We start from the raw sequence: 19885 nt of genomic DNA on the forward strand, positions 1-19885 counted from the left end.
AGAGGACGTTATGCGGTCTCTCGACATCGAAATCTTGTCAAGGGTATTCGTTAATTAAGAAGTCATAGTGAAGAGAAGTGCAGCGAATGACATCATCATTTTAATTATTACACTAAGTTTATGCTTTAGCTTGCAGCATAGCGGCAGCCTCTCCGGATATCATCCGCGAAAAAGTATGCGGAGCAGTGAGGCGGAGAGAAAAAAAGTGAGAGGGGGGAGGGGGGGATAGAGATGGAGGAGTATGTACGACGGTCATTGTGTGAAAGTTTTAATTATTTCTCTTTCTCTGATTTGTCTTCTTTTTATAACGTTGAAACTGTAAGCAAAACCAGCAACACGGTGTGTAAGCCGACAATTTCAGTGCTCCTGAAGGTTGGGATAATCGTTCGTCAAGAACTATGTACGAAGAACTTGAAACGCATTTCAAATTTGCAATGTCTCATTTGGAAAGGCGGCTCATTTATCTCTGTTGGTGTGCCAAGTGAAGTTTTTCATTGATGACTTGTACATGCGATTGCCTAATAACTATTCGGCTCAGCTGTTTTTTTTTCTAGATTTTTTACGCTCAGGTACTTTGCTACAATTGCGGTCATTTCCAGGGGTTGCACCCCCCCCCCCGACCAAAAGGTGGTGTATGCCCTGAATGTTTCCAACCCCTGTTTTTCTTTTTTTTTTCCAACCAATGTTTCCAATTCCTGAGATTGCCTAATACAGCTTGGTCCCAATGCATATACCAATAGATATGTATTCCTAAACATATACCCCTATGGTTCGCTCCACTAGAAATCAAGCAGACATCTTATCACACCCTGTCCCGTATCTTGGCTTCTATGTGCATTGATGATAGTGCAGTGCCAGCCGCAACAACAATGACAGAGAAGAAATTGTCGTTTATCTTCGGTGCTGATACGAGTTGCGCAGCGGACTAAAACCTGTCTGCCGTTTGATTTCAGCATGAGAGAGCCGCGACCGCCGTCTTCAAGAGCGGAACTGGAAATGGCCAAATGGCCAATTTCATCAACTTCGGGACTTAACATTATTTGATATAAAAATAATGTTAAACATGTCCTATGCTGATCTTGTAATATGTATTTGTGAAAGTAAGATCACGGAGTTTGAACCCCGTATCTTGTTCCCCTGTTGCACCCTGAAAGGTCGCGTTTGAAAAAAAAAATACTTCCAAAACGACACTCGAAATGGCCAAATGGACAATTTTATCAAGTAGTATAGTTTAATATAAAGCGATATGTAATACAAAACGCTATCATTTGTATGTTGCTGTCTCAAGGATGTGTCTTCGGTCAGCCCTTTGGAGTTCCGGAAAGAATGACCGTCCGGTTTTCGAACCCCTTCAGACCGGCTGTACAGTGTCAGCGCATGCGTATTACGATAATACTGGGAGTTAGTCCATGGGGCGCCTTGGAGCCCAGACAGAACACTATCTCCTGCGGACGTTCGAAACAGATCCCAACGTCCATGTCCTGAAATGGATATCAGAAGGACATCTCTGGGAGCGACATGAATGGACGTCCCTAACCGTTTGAAAGATTGTCCGAATAGGGTCCCTGACGGAATGTTGCAGGGAGCATTATCAGAGGAGAGAGAGAAACACGGCAAGGTGTGTCGCGGCGTGAGTTCGACTTAAGCTGAACCAACTGAATGCCTCAAATCAAAAACAGTAAGAAACACATACGTTATCGTTATAGTGACTTAATGCGCCAAGCAGTTCTTCAGTCCTGTGTTATCGGTTTACGCAATCGCATTAAACTTAAACACCTCAACCTTTAGTTTGACTCGCAGGCAAACAGGACTCTCCAATTTGTGGAAGCTCACGAGACAAGCAATATATATTATCTGTTTTCGCTTTGGAAAGGTATGCCACCGCCTTTCTAACTTGATGGTTTTAAGAGCTTTTTGCTTTTTGAAACTTGATGCTCATATTCTGTAATAAAAATACTAGAGAAACAAAGAGGAGCAACTGAGAAAGGAAGATGCAGCGGGCTACTGGAGTTGAATAAAACATCGTGCCCAACGAAGAAAACGATAAGCCACTCAACGGCACCCGCAAAATTATACAATTTCTGATTGATGATGATCTGATAAGTAACATACGTGACCGTACAGCAACGTAAAAACGCCCTCCCATTTTTCAATCCAAATTGCTTGCGGGGTGCATGGTATCTTCGACGGGACACCCTACTCCTCACAATGAAAGCAAAGCATTGTTATGGCTACTTTATTTATTTATTTTAATTACCCTAGGGGTTGCCATTAGAGAGGGGTGTGGGTTGTACAGGTAAACACTAATGATTCGAATGCCAGCAAGATATAGGGTAAGGTGGAGCAAAACGAGACACGGGGCAAGGTGCGACATTTTTTTCCCGACGGCGCCTGTCTCAGAGACGTGCTGCTCCGTGCGGCTCATAGGTGGCTCTGCATATCGGCTTTGGTGCACGTGAGAATTGTCGGGATTGGTGTTTGCGTTGAAAAGAAAAAAAGAAAATCGGTTATTTCTGCCTGGAGTGTGAAGAGCGCAATTTCTGTAGTCCTTTTTCTCGTCAGCGGTGCAGCAGCGCGTCGCGGGCTTTTGTCAATGTGAAGTCCACATCCTGTTTCTTTAGTAATTCATCTAGATATATGCAAAATATGGGTCCCCGAAAATATGGCCACTCTTGGTTGACCAGTGTGTAACTGAAAAATTTATGCATCCGACGATATACACGGGGCAAAACGCGACAACTTAATGTAATTTAAATGTAATGTTAATTAAATTTAATGTAATTTAGAAACTGATAAGTCAACTATTAGGTGCTTGTTCCTCAGAGATTCTTTCTTTCTTTTTTTCTTTTTTCATATTGCCTAGGATTCTCCAACAAATTTTCCTGTTTTCTAGGATATTTCTAGCAAAGCAGTAGCGCGCTCAAAAGTGAGCGACCAGCAACACATCAGACTGGCGGTGACTTGTTTGCACAGGACGGTGGAGGGATATATCATCGGGTTCTGTGTGGTTTTATAGCACATCATGTGGGCGGGGGGCTCAAGGGCCTGTGCAGGTGCTTGGATTACAAGAACTAATTTGTATAGCTCATTACCACGACGTGTCTTATCTTGCCCCACGCGTTGTCCCGAGGGTTGGGGAAGACGAGACAACCTGCATTTTTGAATCTCTTGATGTGTGTTTATTTTAGAACCGGCTAAGTCCGTACTGATTTACAGGTCAGAAGATCTAGACCTATCAGAATGTGCCTACGGCTACTTTGTTTTTAACACGAAAAATAAAACTTCCATATTCAATGGCATATTTATGTCTCATCTTGTCCCACCTTCCCCTACATAACGAGGGAGTAAGAATAAAATGAAAACAAATAGGAACGTGTTTTAACAAGTAAAAGTAGGATACCATTAAACGCGTCACTGAAATGTTCTAAGGGAATTCGTTTGCACATTCGTTTTGATTGCGCTGGATGATGCGCGCAGTTAAAGCAGTCGGAACAAGAGCCCTTTATGTCGACGTGGAGGTGTACTATGGTGAAGAATTAATATATATACATAGTAAATTTTGTGAAGCAGATAATACTGACCATCTCACTTCGAGTCTGTAATATGTATAGCGATAAATTATTCTTGATGAGTGCCACACTGACTGCTGAACGGTAACCGCCAAAAATGAATCACACCGCCCGGTTCAATACCTGCTCCAGTGCGTGAATCGGGGTACGATTTCTAGGTCTCCACACACCATGCAAGATACTGTATAACACGTATAAATTAATTGTTAAGTTAATTAGGTCAGGCAGGCTTTCAAAAACAAAGCACATGAAAAGCAATCCCAGTCGATCGACCGAATCGGGGAACGCTTTCGGAGACCATGTAGAAGCAATATGTTTTCTCCAAACCAAGATATTTCATTGAAATGATTGCGTTATGCGGTGAAGATCTCTTTAAAGGACGCAGCGAGTAAACCCCTGCCAGACGACAAGCCCAAAGGCCTTTGAGAATAGGCCTTTCCCAAAGTGATCTTTGACAACGGCAGCGTAAATGCCCTTTCTAAAAATTGCCCATCACGCTCAAGAGAACTCCCCAACGGCTATTCAAAGCTCAGTACTCTCGACAAGGGCATCCGACCACGCTCAACTCAAAGACTAAATGTGACAAAAGAATCCACTTTATAACTATTTTGCTAAGTTCAAGTGTTGTGTTGTCTGTTGTGTGTTTCAACCTCAGAGCAGATACTTTATACCTTGTACACACGAGTAAAGATTTGATAGGAGGACAACTCACATGCTCACATTTATAACTCATCATTGAAAACGGGCGTCTTTCCGACTGACCTTAAAAATGCGAAAGTGTCGGTATTACATAAAAAAGGTGATAAAAATGACTTTTCTAACTACCGACCCATTTCCGTTTTGCCTATTTTTTCTAAAGGTCTTGAAAAAATTAGTTACACTCGCCTTACACAATTTTTAAGCAAACACAACGTTATCATTAATGAACAGTTTGGCTTTCAAAAAAATAAGTCTACCGAAACACTGAAACAAAAATTACTGAAACAAAAAGAGATACTATTGCAAAATCTTGAGGAAAAGCGACTAACATTAGGGGTCTTCATAGATTTCCGAAAGGCATTCGATTGCATCAATCATAACTTATTAATTGATAAGTTGGAGTGGTATGGAATTCGGGACACTGCATCAAACCTTCTAAAATCTTACCTGTCGTCCAGAAAGCAAGCCGTAATTCTTAACAATATTTCATCTGACCTCGGATATGTAAAATCAGGAGTGCCTCAAGGTAGCATATTAGGACCTCTACTCTTTAACATTTATATAAATGATGTTGTTAATGCGTCCTCTGTAGTAAACGGGTCAGTCAAATTAGATTTTATAATATATGCCGACGACACCACACTTCTTTTTTCTGCATTTTCGATAACGGAAATAGAAAGGTTTGCAAACTACATAATGCAAAAACCAGAGGTATGGTCGGACTGTAACTCCTTAAGTGTTAACACAGATAAAACCAAAATGATGCTGTTTCGACCAAGGAACAAGACTGTTCTTACAGATATTAATATCTATTTCGCGAATAGAAAGCTCGAATTAGTACCCTCCTTTAAAAGCCTAGGCGTTGTTTTCTCAGAGTGTCTAAACTGGAATATACATATTAGGAATGTTGCGAAAAAACTAGCTGCCATAAATGGTATGTTAAGTAGGTACCGATACTTCTTGCCGGAAAAGGTAAAATTGCAAGTTTACAATGCATTGTTCGTCTCGAAATATAGTTACTGCTTTCTTGTATGGGGCACGACTACACTTGGTAATATAAATATGTTATCCCGTTTGCAAACGAGAGCACTTAGGATTATTGCTGGAACTCGCCGTTTCTCATAGATTCCAGATTTATTTAGATACTATAACAATATCCCTATACAGAAGTTCCTCCATTACAGACTTGCATTGACGTACTCGGTGAGCACTCGGCAAGACAACACAGCGTTTTTGCAACTTTGTAACATTCAAAAACGCCCCTCTCCCTACCAGTTTCGTGCCGAACAGTTTTATACACGGCGATGTCAAACAAATTATGGCAAACAATCATTGCAATATCTCCTAACTACTGTTCTTAATAAATACATTAGTATGGTTTCCGTTTTCCTGTTAATGTTTAAAAATAGAATTGTTTCCTTTTTCCTAGATATGGAATGGAGTATTCGTTTTTTGGTGGCTTTGTTCTTGACATGTATAACATTCTCTTTGTTCGCATGTGACTGCTGCTGTGCGTTGTGTAATGGGAGCGGGATCTCTGTCAAGCCTAATGGCTTTTTATCCCGACTTCCATCCGCAAAGGAAAAATAAATTGAAACTGAAACTTTAGAGAATGAAACTGACTGTAGGCGGCGCCTGCAACAAGGGGCCCCTTTATGCCCCCCCTTGTCTGATAGGGACTACTCTACAAATGCCTTTTGAAAATCCCCAGATTCGGTATGTTAACTGGCACTTATAATATCGTCTGACAGGGGTAAAACACGACACGACATACAGCGTTCGTTCAGGTATTGTGAAATATAGTAAATGGAATACGACTACTAATGTTTTGTGATGCGTATATGATCATCATCATCAGTATCAAACAGTAATCTTCGGGGCAACGCGACAGATTTCTTATTCAATGACCTGTAACGATGGAGTATCATCGGACCACCGTAATAAAAATTTTGTCGCGGCTCTGGTTAGACGATACACAACAAAAAGAAGAGTTCCAGACCATTCAAACATGAGTGACGTGAGCAAAAATCCCGGTTAGAAACAGAATAAATGCAGTTTTCTGCAGCGTATATTACTCGTTAAACTCACTCAAAAGTAACAAACCCTATGGTGTGCTGGGCAGCCATAGTCTTGCATCCTCTTCGTTAACTTTTCTCTCAATTACTGTTTAGTAAAAGTTAACATGCCTTGAAATAATCTCCCTCTTTAATGAAAATTTGCCGTTTCATTCCTACTGAGGTTTTACTTCAACGATGATACTTCTGAACATATACGGAACTCACGTCGGCTTGTCTGCAATGCAGTAGAAAGTAAGGTTGACTTGTGTGCCCTTTGGAAGCTTTGTAATCGTTTCGATCGTGAACTTTGTAGTTAGGGGAACCTGGAATGTGAAATATTGGAGGCTGTTACTTGGGCACAATGGCAATCATATATGTTGCACTCACTGCTGCCTTTTTTTTTGGCGGGGTGGGGGGGGGGGGGACTACAGAGAATCGTCCCACATCTCTAATCAGAAAGGCAAATATCATGGACGTTGACGAAAGTCAAACGATGGTCTCCATGGACAGCGCAGCAAATAATCTCATTTTGTGCTTCAAGAATGGAACTGAAGTCAAACAATTTCTCTTAGCGGAATCAAAGAAACACAAAAGGAACGAGATTGGTCGTCTCCCTCTCCTCCTCAAAAAGCGCCACAATGCGGAGAAATCAATCCGAGGCTTTACGAATGGAATTCAAGTGAAAGAATTTCTTTTAGTGGAATGAAAGATACACAAAATCAACGAGATTCATCGTCTCCCTCTCTTCCTCAAGAAGCGCGACAACGAGGAGAAACCAATCCGAGGCTTTACGAATGGAATTCAAGTGAAAGAATTTCTGTTAGTGGAATGAAAGGTACACAAAAGGAACGAGATTCATCGTCACCCTCTCCACCTCAAGAAGCGCGACAATGCGGACAGACCAATCCGAGGCTTTACGAATGGAATTCAAGTGAAAGAATTTCTTTTAGTGGAATGAAAGATACACAAAATCAACGAGATTTATCGTCTCCCTCTCTTCCTCAAGAAGCGCGACAACGAGGAGAAACCAATCCGAGGCTTTACGAATGGAATTCAAGTGAAAGAATTTCTTTTAGTGGAATGAAAGGTACACAAAAGGAACGAGATTCATCGTCACCCTCTCCACCTCAAGAAGCGCGACAATGCGGACAGACCAATCCGAGGCTTTACGAATGGAATTCAAGTGAAAGAATTTCTTTTAGTGGAATGAAAGATACACAAAATCAACGAGATTCATCGTCTCCCTCTCTTCCTCAAGAAGCGCGACAACGAGGAGAAACCAATCCGAGGCTTTACGAATGGAATTCAAGTGAAAGAATTTCTTTTAGTGGAATGAAAGGTACACAAAAGGAACGAGATTCATCGTCACCCTCTCCACCTCAAGAAGCGCGACAATGCGGACAGACCAATCCGAGGCTTTACGAATGGAATTCAAGTGAAAGAATTTCTTTTAGTGGAATGAAAGATACACAAAATCAACGAGATTCATCGTCTCCCTCTCTTCCTCAAGAAGCGCGACAACGAGGAGAAACCAATCCGAGGCTTTACGAATGGAATTCAAGTGAAAGAATTTCTTTTAGTGGAATGAAAGGTACACAAAAGGAACGAGATTCATCGTCAACCTCTCCACCTCAAGAAGCGCGACAATGCGGACAGACCAATCCGAGGCTTTACGAATGGAATTCAAGTGAAAGAATTTCTTTTAGTGGAATGAAAGATACACAAAATCAACGAGATTCATCGTCTCCCTCTCTTCCTCAAGAAGCGCGACAACGAGGAGAAACCAATCCGAGGCTTTACGAATGGAATTCAAGTGAAAGAATTTCTTTTAGTGGAATGAAAGATACACAAAATCAACGACATTCATCGTCTCCCTCTCTTCCTCAAGAAGCGCGACAACGAGGAGAAACCAATCCGAGGCTTTACGAATGGAATTCAAGTGAAAGAATTTCTTTTAGTGGAATGAAAGATACACAAAATCAACGAGATTCATCGTCTCCCTCTCTTCCTCAAGAAGCGCGACAACGAGGAGAAACCAATCCGAGGCTTTACGAATGGAATTCAAGTGAAAGAATTTCTTTTAGTGGAATGAAAGGTACACAAAAGGAACGAGATTCATCGTCACCCTCTCCACCTCAAGAAGCGCGACAATGCGGACAGACCAATCCGAGGCTTTACGAATGGAATTCAAGTGAAAGAATTTCTTATAGTGGAATGAAAGATACACAAAATCAACGAGATTCATCGTCTCCCTCTCTCCCTCAAGAAGCGCGACAACGAGGAGAAACCAATCCGAGGCTTTACGAATGGAATTCAAGTGAAAGAATTTCTTTTAGTGGAATGAAAGGTACACAAAAGGAACGAGATTCATCGTCACCCTCTCCACCTCAAGAAGCGCGACAATGCGGACAGACCAATCCGAGGCTTTACGAATGGAATTCAAGTGAAATAATTTCTTTTAGTGGAATGAAAGATACACAAAATCAACGAGATTCATCGTCTCCCTCTCTTCCTCAAGAAGCGCGACAACGAAGAGAGACCAATCCGAGGCTTTACGAATGGAATTCATGTGAAAGAATTTATTTTAGCGGAATGAAAGATACACAAAAACAACGAGATTCATCGTCTCCCTTTCTTCCTCAAGAAGCGTGACAATGCGGACAGACCCATGCGAGGCTTTACAAAATGGGATTCAAGTGAAAGAATTTCTTTTAGTGGAATGAAAGGTACACAAAAGGAACGAGATTCATCGTCACCCTCTCCACCTCAAGAAGCGCGACAATGCGGACAGACCAATCCGAGGCTTTACGAATGAAATTCAAGTGAAAGAATTTCTTTTAGTGGAATGAAAGATACACAAAATCAACGAGATTCATCGCCTCCCTCTCTTCCTCAAGAAGCGCGACAACGAAGAGAGACCAATCCGAGGCTTTACGAATGGAATTCATGTGAAAGAATTTCTTTTAGTGGAATGAAAGATACACAAAATCAACGAGATTCATCGCCTCCCTCTCTTCCTCAAGAAGCGCGACAACGAAGAGAGACCAATCCGAGGCTTTACGAATGGAATTCATGTGAAAGAATTTCTTTTAGTGGAATGAAAGATACACAAAATCAACGAGATTCATCGCCTCCCTCTCTTCCTCAAGAAGCGCGACAACGAAGAGAGACCAATCCGAGGCTTTACGAATGGAATTCAAGTGAAAGAATTTCTTTTAGTGGAATGAATGATACACAAAATCAACGAGATTCATCGTCTCCCTCTCTTCCTCAAGAAGCGCGACAACGAAGAGAGACCAATCCGAGGCTTTACGAATGGAATTCATGTGAAAGAATTTCTTTTAGTGGAATGAAAGATACACAAAATCAACGAGATTCATCGTCTCCCTCTCTTCCTCAAGAAGCGCGACAACGAGGAGAAACCAATCCGAGGCTTTACGAATGGAATTCAAGTGAAAGAATTTCTTTTAGTGGAATGAAAGGTACACAAAAGGAACGAGATTCATCGTCACCCTCTCCACCTCAAGAAGCGCGACAATGCGGACAGACCAATCCGAGGCTTTACGAATGGAATTCAAGTGAAAGAATTTCTTTTAGTGGAATGAAAGATACACAAAATCAACGAGATTTATCGTCTCCCTCTCTTCCTCAAGAAGCGCGACAACGAGGAGAAACCAATCCGAGGCTTTACGAATGGAATTCAAGTGAAAGAATTTCTTTTAGTGGAATGAAAGGTACACAAAAGGAACGAGATTCATCGTCACCCTCTCCACCTCAAGAAGCGCGACAATGCGGACAGACCAATCCGAGGCTTTACGAATGGAATTCAAGTGAAAGAATTTCTTTTAGTGGAATGAAAGATACACAAAATCAACGAGATTTATCGTCTCCCTCTCTTCCTCAAGAAGCGCGACAACGAGGAGAAACCAATCCGAGGCTTTACGAATGGAATTCAAGTGAAAGAATTTCTTTTAGTGGAATGAAAGGTACACAAAAGGAACGAGATTCATCGTCACCCTCTCCACCTCAAGAAGCGCGACAATGCGGACAGACCAATCCGAGGCTTTACGAATGGAATTCAAGTGAAATAATTTCTTTTAGTGGAATGAAAGATACACGAAATCAACGAGATTCATCGTCTCCCTCTCTTCCTCAAGAAGCGCGACAACGAGGAGAAACCAATCCGAGGCTTTACGAATGGAATTCAAGTGAAAGAATTTCTTTTAGTGGAATGAAAGGTACACAAAAGGAACGAGATTCATCGTCACCCTCTCCACCTCAAGAAGCGCGACAATGCGGACAGACCAATCCGAGGCTTTACGAATGGAATTCAAGTGAAAGAATTTCTTTTAGTGGAATGAAAGATACACAAAATCAACGAGATTCATCGTCTCCCTCTCTTCCTCAAGAAGCGCGACAACGAGGAGAAACCAATCCGAGGCTTTACGAATGGAATTCAAGTGAAAGAATTTCTTTTAGTGGAATGAAAGATACACAAAATCAACGAGATTCATCGTCTCCCTCTCTTCCTCAAGAAGCGCGACAACGAGGAGAAACCAATCCGAGGCTTTACGAATGGAATTCAAGTGAAAGGATTTCTTTTAGTGGAATGAAAGATACACAAAATCAACGAGATTCATCGTCTCCCTCTCTTCCTCAAGAAGCGCGACAACGAGGAGAAACCAATCCGAGGCTTTACGAATGGAATTCAAGTGAAAGAATTTCTTTTAGTGGAATGAAAGGTACACAAAAGGAACGAGATTCATCGTCACCCTCTCCACCTCAAGAAGCGCGACAATGCGGACAGACCAATCCGAGGCTTTACGAATGGAATTCAAGTGAAAGAATTTCTTTTAGTGGAATGAAAGATACACAAAATCAACGAGATTCATCGTCTCCCTCTCTCCCTCAAGAAGCGCGACAACGAGGAGAAACCAATCCGAGGCTTTACGAATGGAATTCAAGTGAAAGAATTTCTTTTAGTGGAATGAAAGGTACACAAAAGGAACGAGATTCATCGTCACCCTCTCCACCTCAAGAAGCGCGACAATGCGGACAGACCAATCCGAGGCTTTACGAATGGAATTCAAGTGAAATAATTTCTTTTAGTGGAATGAAAGATACACAAAATCAACGAGATTCATCGCCTCCCTCTCTTCCTCAAGAAGCGCGACAACGAAGAGAGACCAATCCGAGGCTTTACGAATGGAATTCATGTGAAAGAATTTATTTTAGCGGAATGAAAGATACACAAAAGCAACGAGATTCATCGTCTCCCTTTCTTCCTCAAGAAGCGTGACAATGCGGACAGACCCATGCGAGGCTTTACAAAATGGGATTCAAGTGAAAGAATTTCTTTTAGTGGAATGAAAGGTACACAAAAGGAACGAGATTCATCGTCACCCTCTCCACCTCAAGAAGCGCGACAATGCGGACAGACCAATCCGAGGCTTTACGAATGAAATTCAAGTGAAAGAATTTCTTTTAGTGGAATGAAAGATACACAAAATCAACGAGATTCATCGCCTCCCTCTCTTCCTCAAGAAGCGCGACAACGAAGAGAGACCAATCCGAGGCTTTACGAATGGAATTCATGTGAAAGAATTTCTTTTAGTGGAATGAAAGATACACAAAATCAACGAGATTCATCGCCTCCCTCTCTTCCTCAAGAAGCGCGACAACGAAGAGAGACCAATCCGAGGCTTTACGAATGGAATTCATGTGAAAGAATTTCTTTTAGTGGAATGAAAGATACACAAAATCAACGAGATTCATCGCCTCCCTCTCTTCCTCAAGAAGCGCGACAACGAAGAGAGACCAATCCGAGGCTTTACGAATGGAATTCAAGTGAAAGAATTTCTTTTAGTGGAATGAATGATACACAAAATCAACGAGATTCATCGTCTCCCTCTCTTCCTCAAGAAGCGCGACAACGAAGAGAGACCAATCCGAGGCTTTACGAATGGAATTCATGTGAAAGAATTTCTTTTAGTGGAATGAAAGATACACAAAATCAACGAGATTCATCGTCTCCCTCTCTTCCTCAAGAAGCGCGACAACGAGGAGAAACCAATCCGAGGCTTTACGAATGGAATTCAAGTGAAAGAATTTCTTTTAGTGGAATGAAAGATACACAAAATCAACGAGATTCATCGCCTCCCTCTCTTCCTCAAGAAGCGCGACAACGAGGAGAAACCAATCCGAGGCTTTACGAATGGAATTCAAGTGAAAGAATTTCTTTTAGTGGAATGAAAGATACACAAAATCAACGAGATTCATCGCCTCCCTCTCTTCCTCAAGAAGCGCGACAACGAAGAGAGACCAATCCGAGGCTTTACGAATGGAATTCAAGTGAAAGAATTTCTTTTAGTGGAATGAATGATACACAAAATCAACGAGATTCATCGTCTCCCTCTCTTCCTCAAGAAGCGCGACAACGAGGAGAAACCAATCCGAGGCTTTACGAATGGAATTCAAGTGAAAGAATTTCTTTTAGTGGAATGAAAGGTACACAAAAGGAACGAGATTCATCGTCACCCTCTCCACCTCAAGAAGCGCGACAATGCGGACAGACCAATCCGAGGCTTTACGAATGGAATTCATGTGAAAGAATTTATTTTAGCGGAATGAAAGATACACAAAAGCAACGAGATTGATCGTCTCCCTCTCTTCCTCAAGAAGCGTGACAATGCGGACAGACCCATGCGAGGCTTTACAAAATGGAATTCAAGTGAAAGAATTTCTTTTAGTGGAGTGAAAGGTACACAAAAGGAACGAGATTCATAGTCACCCTCTAAACCTCAAGAAGCGCGACAATGCGGACAGACCAATCCGGGGCTTTACGAATGGAATTCAAGTGAAATAATTTATGTTAGTGGAATGAAAGGTACACAAAAGGAACGAGATTCATCGTCACCCTCTCCACCTCGAGAAGCGTGACAATGCGGACAGACCCATGCGAGGCTTTACAAAATGGGATTCAAGTGAAAGAATTTCTTTTAGTGGAATAAAAGGTACAGAAAAGGAACGAGATTCATCGTCGCCCTCTCCACCTGAAGAAGCGCGACAATGCGGACAGACCAATCCGAAGCTTTACGAATGGAATTCAAGTGAAAGAATTTCTTTTAGTGGAATGAAAGGTACACAAAAGGAACGAGATTCATAGTCAACCTCTCCACCTCAAGAAGCGCGACAATGCGGACAGACCAATCGGAGGCTTTACGAATGGAATTCAAGTGAAAGAATTTATGTTAGTGGAATGAAAGGTACACAAAAGGAACGAGATTCATCGTCACCCTCTCCACCTCAAGAAGCGTGACAATGCGGACAGACCCATGCGAGGCTTTACAAAATGGAATTCAAGTGAAAGAATTTCTTTTAGTGGAATAAAAGGTACACAAAAGGAACGAGATTCATCGTCACCCTCTCCACATCAAGAAGTGCGACAATGCGGACAGACTAATCCCAGGCTTTACGAATGGAATTCAAGTGAAATAATTTCTTTTAGTGGAATGAAAGGTACACAAAAGGAACGAGATTCATCGTCACCCTCTCCACCTCAAGAAGCGCGACAATGCGGACAGACCAATCCGAGGCTTTACGAATGGAATTCAAGTGAAAGAATTTCTGTTAGTGGAATGAAAGGTACACAAAAGGAACGAGATTCATCGTCACCCTCTCCACATCAAGAAGTGCGACAATGCGGACAGACCAATCCGAGGCTTTACAAAATGGAATTCAAGTGAAAGAATTTCTGTTAGTGGAATGAAAGGTACACAAAAGGAACGAGATTCATCGTCACCCTCTCCACCTCAAGAAGCGCGACAATGCGGACAGACCCATCCGAGGCTTTACAAAATGGAATTCAAGTGAAAGAATTTCTTTTAGTGGAATAAAAGGTACACAAAAGGAACGAGATTCATCGTCACCCTCTCCACATCAAGAAGTGCGACAATGCGGACAGACTAGTCCCAGGCTTTACGAATGGAATTCAAGTGAAATAATTTCTTTTAGTGGAATGAAAGGTACACAAAAGGAACGAGATTCATCGTCACCCTCTCCACCTCAAGAAGCGCGACAATGCGGACAGACCAATCCGAGGCTTTACGAATGGAATTCAAGTGAAAGAATTTCTGTTAGTGGAATGAAAGGTACACAAAAGGAACGAGATTCATCGTCACCCTCTCCACATCAAGAAGTGCGACAATGCGGACAGACCAATCCGAGGCTTTACAAAATGGAATTCAAGTGAAAGAATTTCTGTTAGTGGAATGAAAGGTACACAAAAGGAACGAGATTCATCGTCACTCTCTCCACCTCAAGAAGCGCGACAATGCGGACAGACCCATCCGAGGCTTTACAAAATGGAATTCAAGTGAAAGAATTTCTGTTAGTGGAATGAAAGGTACCCAAAAGGAACGAGATTCATCGTCACCCTCTCCACCTCAAGAAGCGTGACAATGCGGACAGACCCATCCGAGGCTTTACAAAATGGAATTCAAATGAAAGAATTTCTTTTAGTGGAATGAAAGGTACACAAAAGGAACGAGATTCATCGTCACCCGCTCCACCTCAAGAAGCGTGACAATGCGGACAGACCCATGCGAGGCTTTACAAAATGGAATTCAAGTGAAAGAATTTCTTTTAGTGGAATAAAAGGTACACAAAAGGAACGAGATTCATCGTCACCCTCTCCACATCAAGAAGTGCGACAATGCGGACAGACTAATCCCAGGCTTTACGAATGGAATTCAAGTGAAATAATTTCTTTTAGTGGAATGAAAGGTACACAAAAGGAACGAGATTCATCGTCACCCTCTCCACCTCAAGAAGCGCGACAATGCGGACAGACCAATCCGAGGCTTTACGAATGGAATTCAAGTGAAAGAATTTCTGTTAGTGGAATGAAAGGTACACAAAAGGAACGAGATTCATCGTCACCCTCTCCACATCAAGAAGCGTGACAATGCGGACAGACCCATCCGAGGCTTTACAAAATGGAATTCAAATGAAAGAATTTCTTTTAGTGGAATGAAAGGTACACGAAAGGAACGAGATTCATCGTCACCCTCTCCACCTCAAGAAGCGTGACAATGCGGACAGACCCATCCGAGGCTTTACAAAATGGAATTCAAGTGAAAGAATTTCTGTTAGTGGAATGAAAGGTACACAAAAGGAACGAGATTCATCGTCGCCCTCTCCACCTCAAGAAGCGTGACAATGCGGACAGACCCATCCGAGGCTTTACAAAATGGAATTCAAGTGAAATAATTTCTGTCAGTAGAATGAAAGGTACACAAAAGGAACGAGGTTCATCGTCACCCTCTCCACCTCAAGAAGCGTGACAATGCTGACAGACCCATCCGAGGCTTTACAAAATGGAATTCAAGTGAAAGAATTTCTGTTAGTGGAATGAAAGGTACACAATAGGAACGAGATTCATCGTCATCCTCTCCACCTCAAGAAGCGTGACAATGCTGACAGACCCATCCGAGGCTTTACAAAATGGAATTCAAGTGAAAGAATTTCTTTTAGTGGAATGAAAGGTACACAATAGGAACGAGATTCATCGTCATCCTCTCCACCTCAAGAAGCGTGACAATGCGGACAGACCCATCCGAGGCTTTACAAAATGGAATTCAAGTGAAAGAATTTCTGTTAGTGGAATGAAAGGTACACAAAAGGAACGAGATTCATCGTCGCCCTCTCCACCTCAAGAAGCGTGACAATGCGGACAGACCCATCCGAGGCTTTACAAAATGGAATTCAAGTGAAAGAATTTCTGTTAGTGGAATGAAAGGTACACAAAAGGAACGAGATTCATCGTCGCCCTCTCCACCTCAAGAAGCGTGACAATGCGGACAGACCCATCCGAGGCTTTACAAAATGGAATTCAAGTGAAAGAATTTCTGTTAGTGGAATGAAAGGTACACAAAAGGAACGAGATTCATCGTCGCCCTCTCCACCTCAAGAAGCGTGACAATGCGGACAGACCCATCCGAGGCTTTACAAAATGGAATTCAAGTGAAAGAATTTCTGTTAGTGGAATGAAAGGTACACAAAAGGAACGAGATTCATCGTCGCCCTCTCCACCTCAAGAAGCGTGACAATGCGGACAGACCCATCCGAGGCTTTACAAAATGGAATTCAAGTGAAATAATTTCTGTCAGTAGAATGAAAGGTACACAAAAGGAACGAGGTTCATCGTCACCCTCTCCACCTCAAGAAGCGTGACAATGCTGACAGACCCATCCGAGGCTTTACAAAATGGAATTCAAGTGAAAGAATTTCTGTTAGTGGAATGAAAGGTACACAATAGGAACGAGATTCATCGTCATCCTCTCCACCTCAAGAAGCGTGACAATGCTGACAGACCCATCCGAGGCTTTACAAAATGGAATTCAAGTGAAAGAATTTCTTTTAGTGGAATGAAAGGTACACAATAGGAACGAGATTCATCGTCATCCTCTCCACCTCAAGAAGCGTGACAATGCGGACAGACCCATCCGAGGCTTTACAAAATGGAATTCAAGTGAAAGAATTTCTGTTAGTGGAATGAAAGGTACACAAAAGGAACGAGATTCATCGTTACCCTCTCCACATCAAGAAGTGCGACAATGCGGACAGACCAATCTGAGGCTTTACGAATGGAATTCAAGTGAAAAAATTTCTTTTAGTGGAATGAAAGGTACACAAAAGGAACGAGATTCATCGTCACACTCTCCACCTCAAGAAGCGTGACAATGCGGACAGACCCATCCGAGGCTTTACAAAATGGAATTCAAGTGAAAGAATTTCTTTTAGTGGAATGAAAGGTACACAAAAGGAACGAGATTCATCGTTACCCTCTCCACATCAAGAAGCGCGACAATGTGGACAGACCAATCCGGGGCTTTACGAATGGAATTCAAGTGAAAGAATTTCTTTTAGTGGAATGAAAGGTACACAAAAGGAACGAGATTCATCGTCACCCTCTCCACATCAAGAAGTGCGACAATGCGGACAGACCAATCTGAGGCTTTACGAATGGAATTCAAGTGAAAGAATTTCTTTTAGTGGAATGAAAGGTACACAAAAGGAACGAGATTCATCGTCACCCTCTCCACCTCAAGAAGCGTGACAATGCGGACAGACCCATCCGAGGCTTTACAAAATGGAATTCAAGTGAAAGAATTTCTTTTAGTGGAATGAAAGGTACACAATAGGAACGAGATTCATCGTCATCCTCTCCACCTCAAGAAGCGTGACAATGCGGACAGACCCATCCGAGGCTTTACAAAATGGAATTCAAGTGAAAGAATTTCTTTTAGTGGAATGAAAGGTACACAAAAGGAACGAGATTCATCGTTACCCTCTCCACATCAAGAAGCGCGACAATGTGGACAGACCAATCCGGGGCCTTACGAATGGAATTCAAGTGAAAGAATTTCTTTTAGTGGAATGAAAGGTACACAAAAGGAACGAGATTCATCGTCACCCTCTCCACATCAAGAAGTGCGACAATGCGGACAGACCAATCTGAGGCTTTACGAATGGAATTCAAGTGAAAGAATTTCTTTTAGTGGAATGAAAGGTACACAAAAGGAACGAGATTCATCGTCACCCTCTCCACCTCAAGAAGCGTGACAATGCGGACAGACCCATCCGAGGCTTTACAAAATGGAATTCAAGTGAAAGAATTTCTGTTAGTGGAATGAAAGGTACACAAAAGGAACGAGATTCATCGTCACCCTCTCCACATCAAGAAGTGCGACAATGCGGACAGACCAATCTGAGGCTTTACGAATGGAATTCAAGTGAAAGAATTTCTTTTAGTGGAATGAAAGGTACACAAAAGGAACGAGATTCATCGTTACCCTCTCCACATCAAGAAGCGCGACAATGCGGACAGACCAATCCGGGGCTTTACGAATGGAATTCAAGTGAAATAATTTATTTTAGTGGAATGAAAGGTACACAAAAGGAACGGCATTCATCATCACCTTCTCCACCTCATGAAGCGTGACATTGCAGAGAGACCAATCCGATGCTTTACGAAATGGAATTCAAGTGAAAGAATTTCTTTTAGTGGAATGAAAGGTACACAAAAAAAAAACGAGATCCATCCTCACCCTCTCCACCTCATGAAGCGTGACAATGCAGAGAGACCAATCTGAGGCTTTACAAAATGAAATTCAAGTGAAGAATTTCTTTTAGTGGAATAAAAGGTACACAAAAGGAACGAGATTCATCGTCTCCCTATCCTTCTGAAGAAGCGCGACAATGCGGACAGACCCATCCGAGGCCTTACAAAATGGAATTCAAGTGAAAGAATTTCTTTTAGTGGAATGAAAGGTACACAAAAGGAACGAGATTCATAGTCACCCTCTCCACCTCAAGAAGCGTGACAATGCAGAGAGACCAATCTGAGGCTTTACAAAATGGAATTCAAGCGAAGAATTTCTTTTAGTGGAATAAAAGGTACTCAAAAGGAACGAGATTCACCGTCACCCTCTCCACCTCATGAAGCGTGACAATCCAGAGAGGCAATCTGAGGCTTTACGAAATGGAATTCAAGTGAAAGAATTTCTTTTACTGGAATGAAAGGTACACAAAAGCAGTTAATTGAGAAGTCGCATTGGTCATGTCGGCTATGGATTAGTGTAGCAGTGGGACAATACAGGAAACAAATTGAACGTGCTTTCAGGATCTCAACAATTTCCTTTGCCTTTCTTGGTGTAGTGAAAACGATCCTTGTTCACAGATTATCGCACAATCTCCAGCTTTCTTGTGTTAATATGAAAGAAATAAAGAGAATATGCTTACTGTAGCGATCAGGTGATAGCCCTCCTGCGATCGAAACTCTCTGAGTTCTGTATAAGTGCCTGGATCTTCGGGATTGGAGATGTACTGCTCCATTTTGTATTGCCCTTGTTGGTAGCGTAGATCCCTGGTTGGAGTAAAACGGGGGCGTTTGCGACGCCTTATATATGCCTCTTCCGTGGATGCAGCTGTTCCGTCACCATAGCAACAGTGGCAGACCAACGTGCGTTTCTGGTTTCATCAGCTTGCGCTTACAACAATGTGTCGCTACTCTTGCAAGCTTCGTATCATTTCGCCGAAATTTCTAATAATAATTGGGAGTTTACGTCGCGAGACAACTGAGTCGCCGAAATTAAAGTACACGAATAGGGCTGTCGCACTCTTCCATAATGAACTTGTCTCCCGTGGCATAGTGGTTAGGATGGCCGTTCTTCCCACCGAGACTGGGAGGTGACGCGGGTTCGAACCCGACTGTGCTTTCCGGCGGAGTTTCCAGAGCAACTTTGCACAGTTCCCCCCGAAGTCGGCCAAGGACGCATACTAACTCCCCTCTCCTTCCTGCCGTCCTCTCTCTGTCCACATCTGTACGCCGCTCATAACCACAGTTGCTTCGCGGCGCTAACACGGAATTTTAATAAGAACTGGTCTCAGCAACAAGCCACACAGAATCATAGTGCTGAGACGAATAGGGGTTCTTCCCATTGCGCCCCTCGCAGGGGCGCCACTGTTACATTTCTCGCAGTGTCGTAAGTGTTCAGC

The 19885-nt window shown here is 42.4% G+C and overlaps 1 protein-coding gene across 2 annotated transcripts in view; it reads right to left on the bottom strand.

The window, feature by feature from the left end:
• The window catches only part of LOC135393015 (uncharacterized), a 126055-nt gene extending 106816 nt beyond the window's left edge, over window positions 1-19239 (bottom strand). For both annotated transcript variants that reach the window (XM_064623613.1, XM_064623612.1), the window contains exons 1-2: window positions 19130-19239; window positions 6551-6648 (exon numbers count right to left, since the gene is read on the bottom strand). In XM_064623613.1, the coding sequence (XP_064479683.1) occupies window positions 6551-6648; window positions 19130-19222 (191 nt within the window). In that variant the 5' untranslated portion in view covers window positions 19223-19239. The remainder of the gene's footprint in view (window positions 1-6550; window positions 6649-19129) is intronic.
• Between the last annotated feature and the right edge of the window lie 646 nt (window positions 19240-19885).

The sequence above is a fragment of the Ornithodoros turicata genome, chromosome 4 (assembly GCF_037126465.1).
Source record: "Ornithodoros turicata isolate Travis chromosome 4, ASM3712646v1, whole genome shotgun sequence".
Classification (NCBI taxonomy): domain Eukaryota; kingdom Metazoa; phylum Arthropoda; class Arachnida; order Ixodida; family Argasidae; genus Ornithodoros; species Ornithodoros turicata.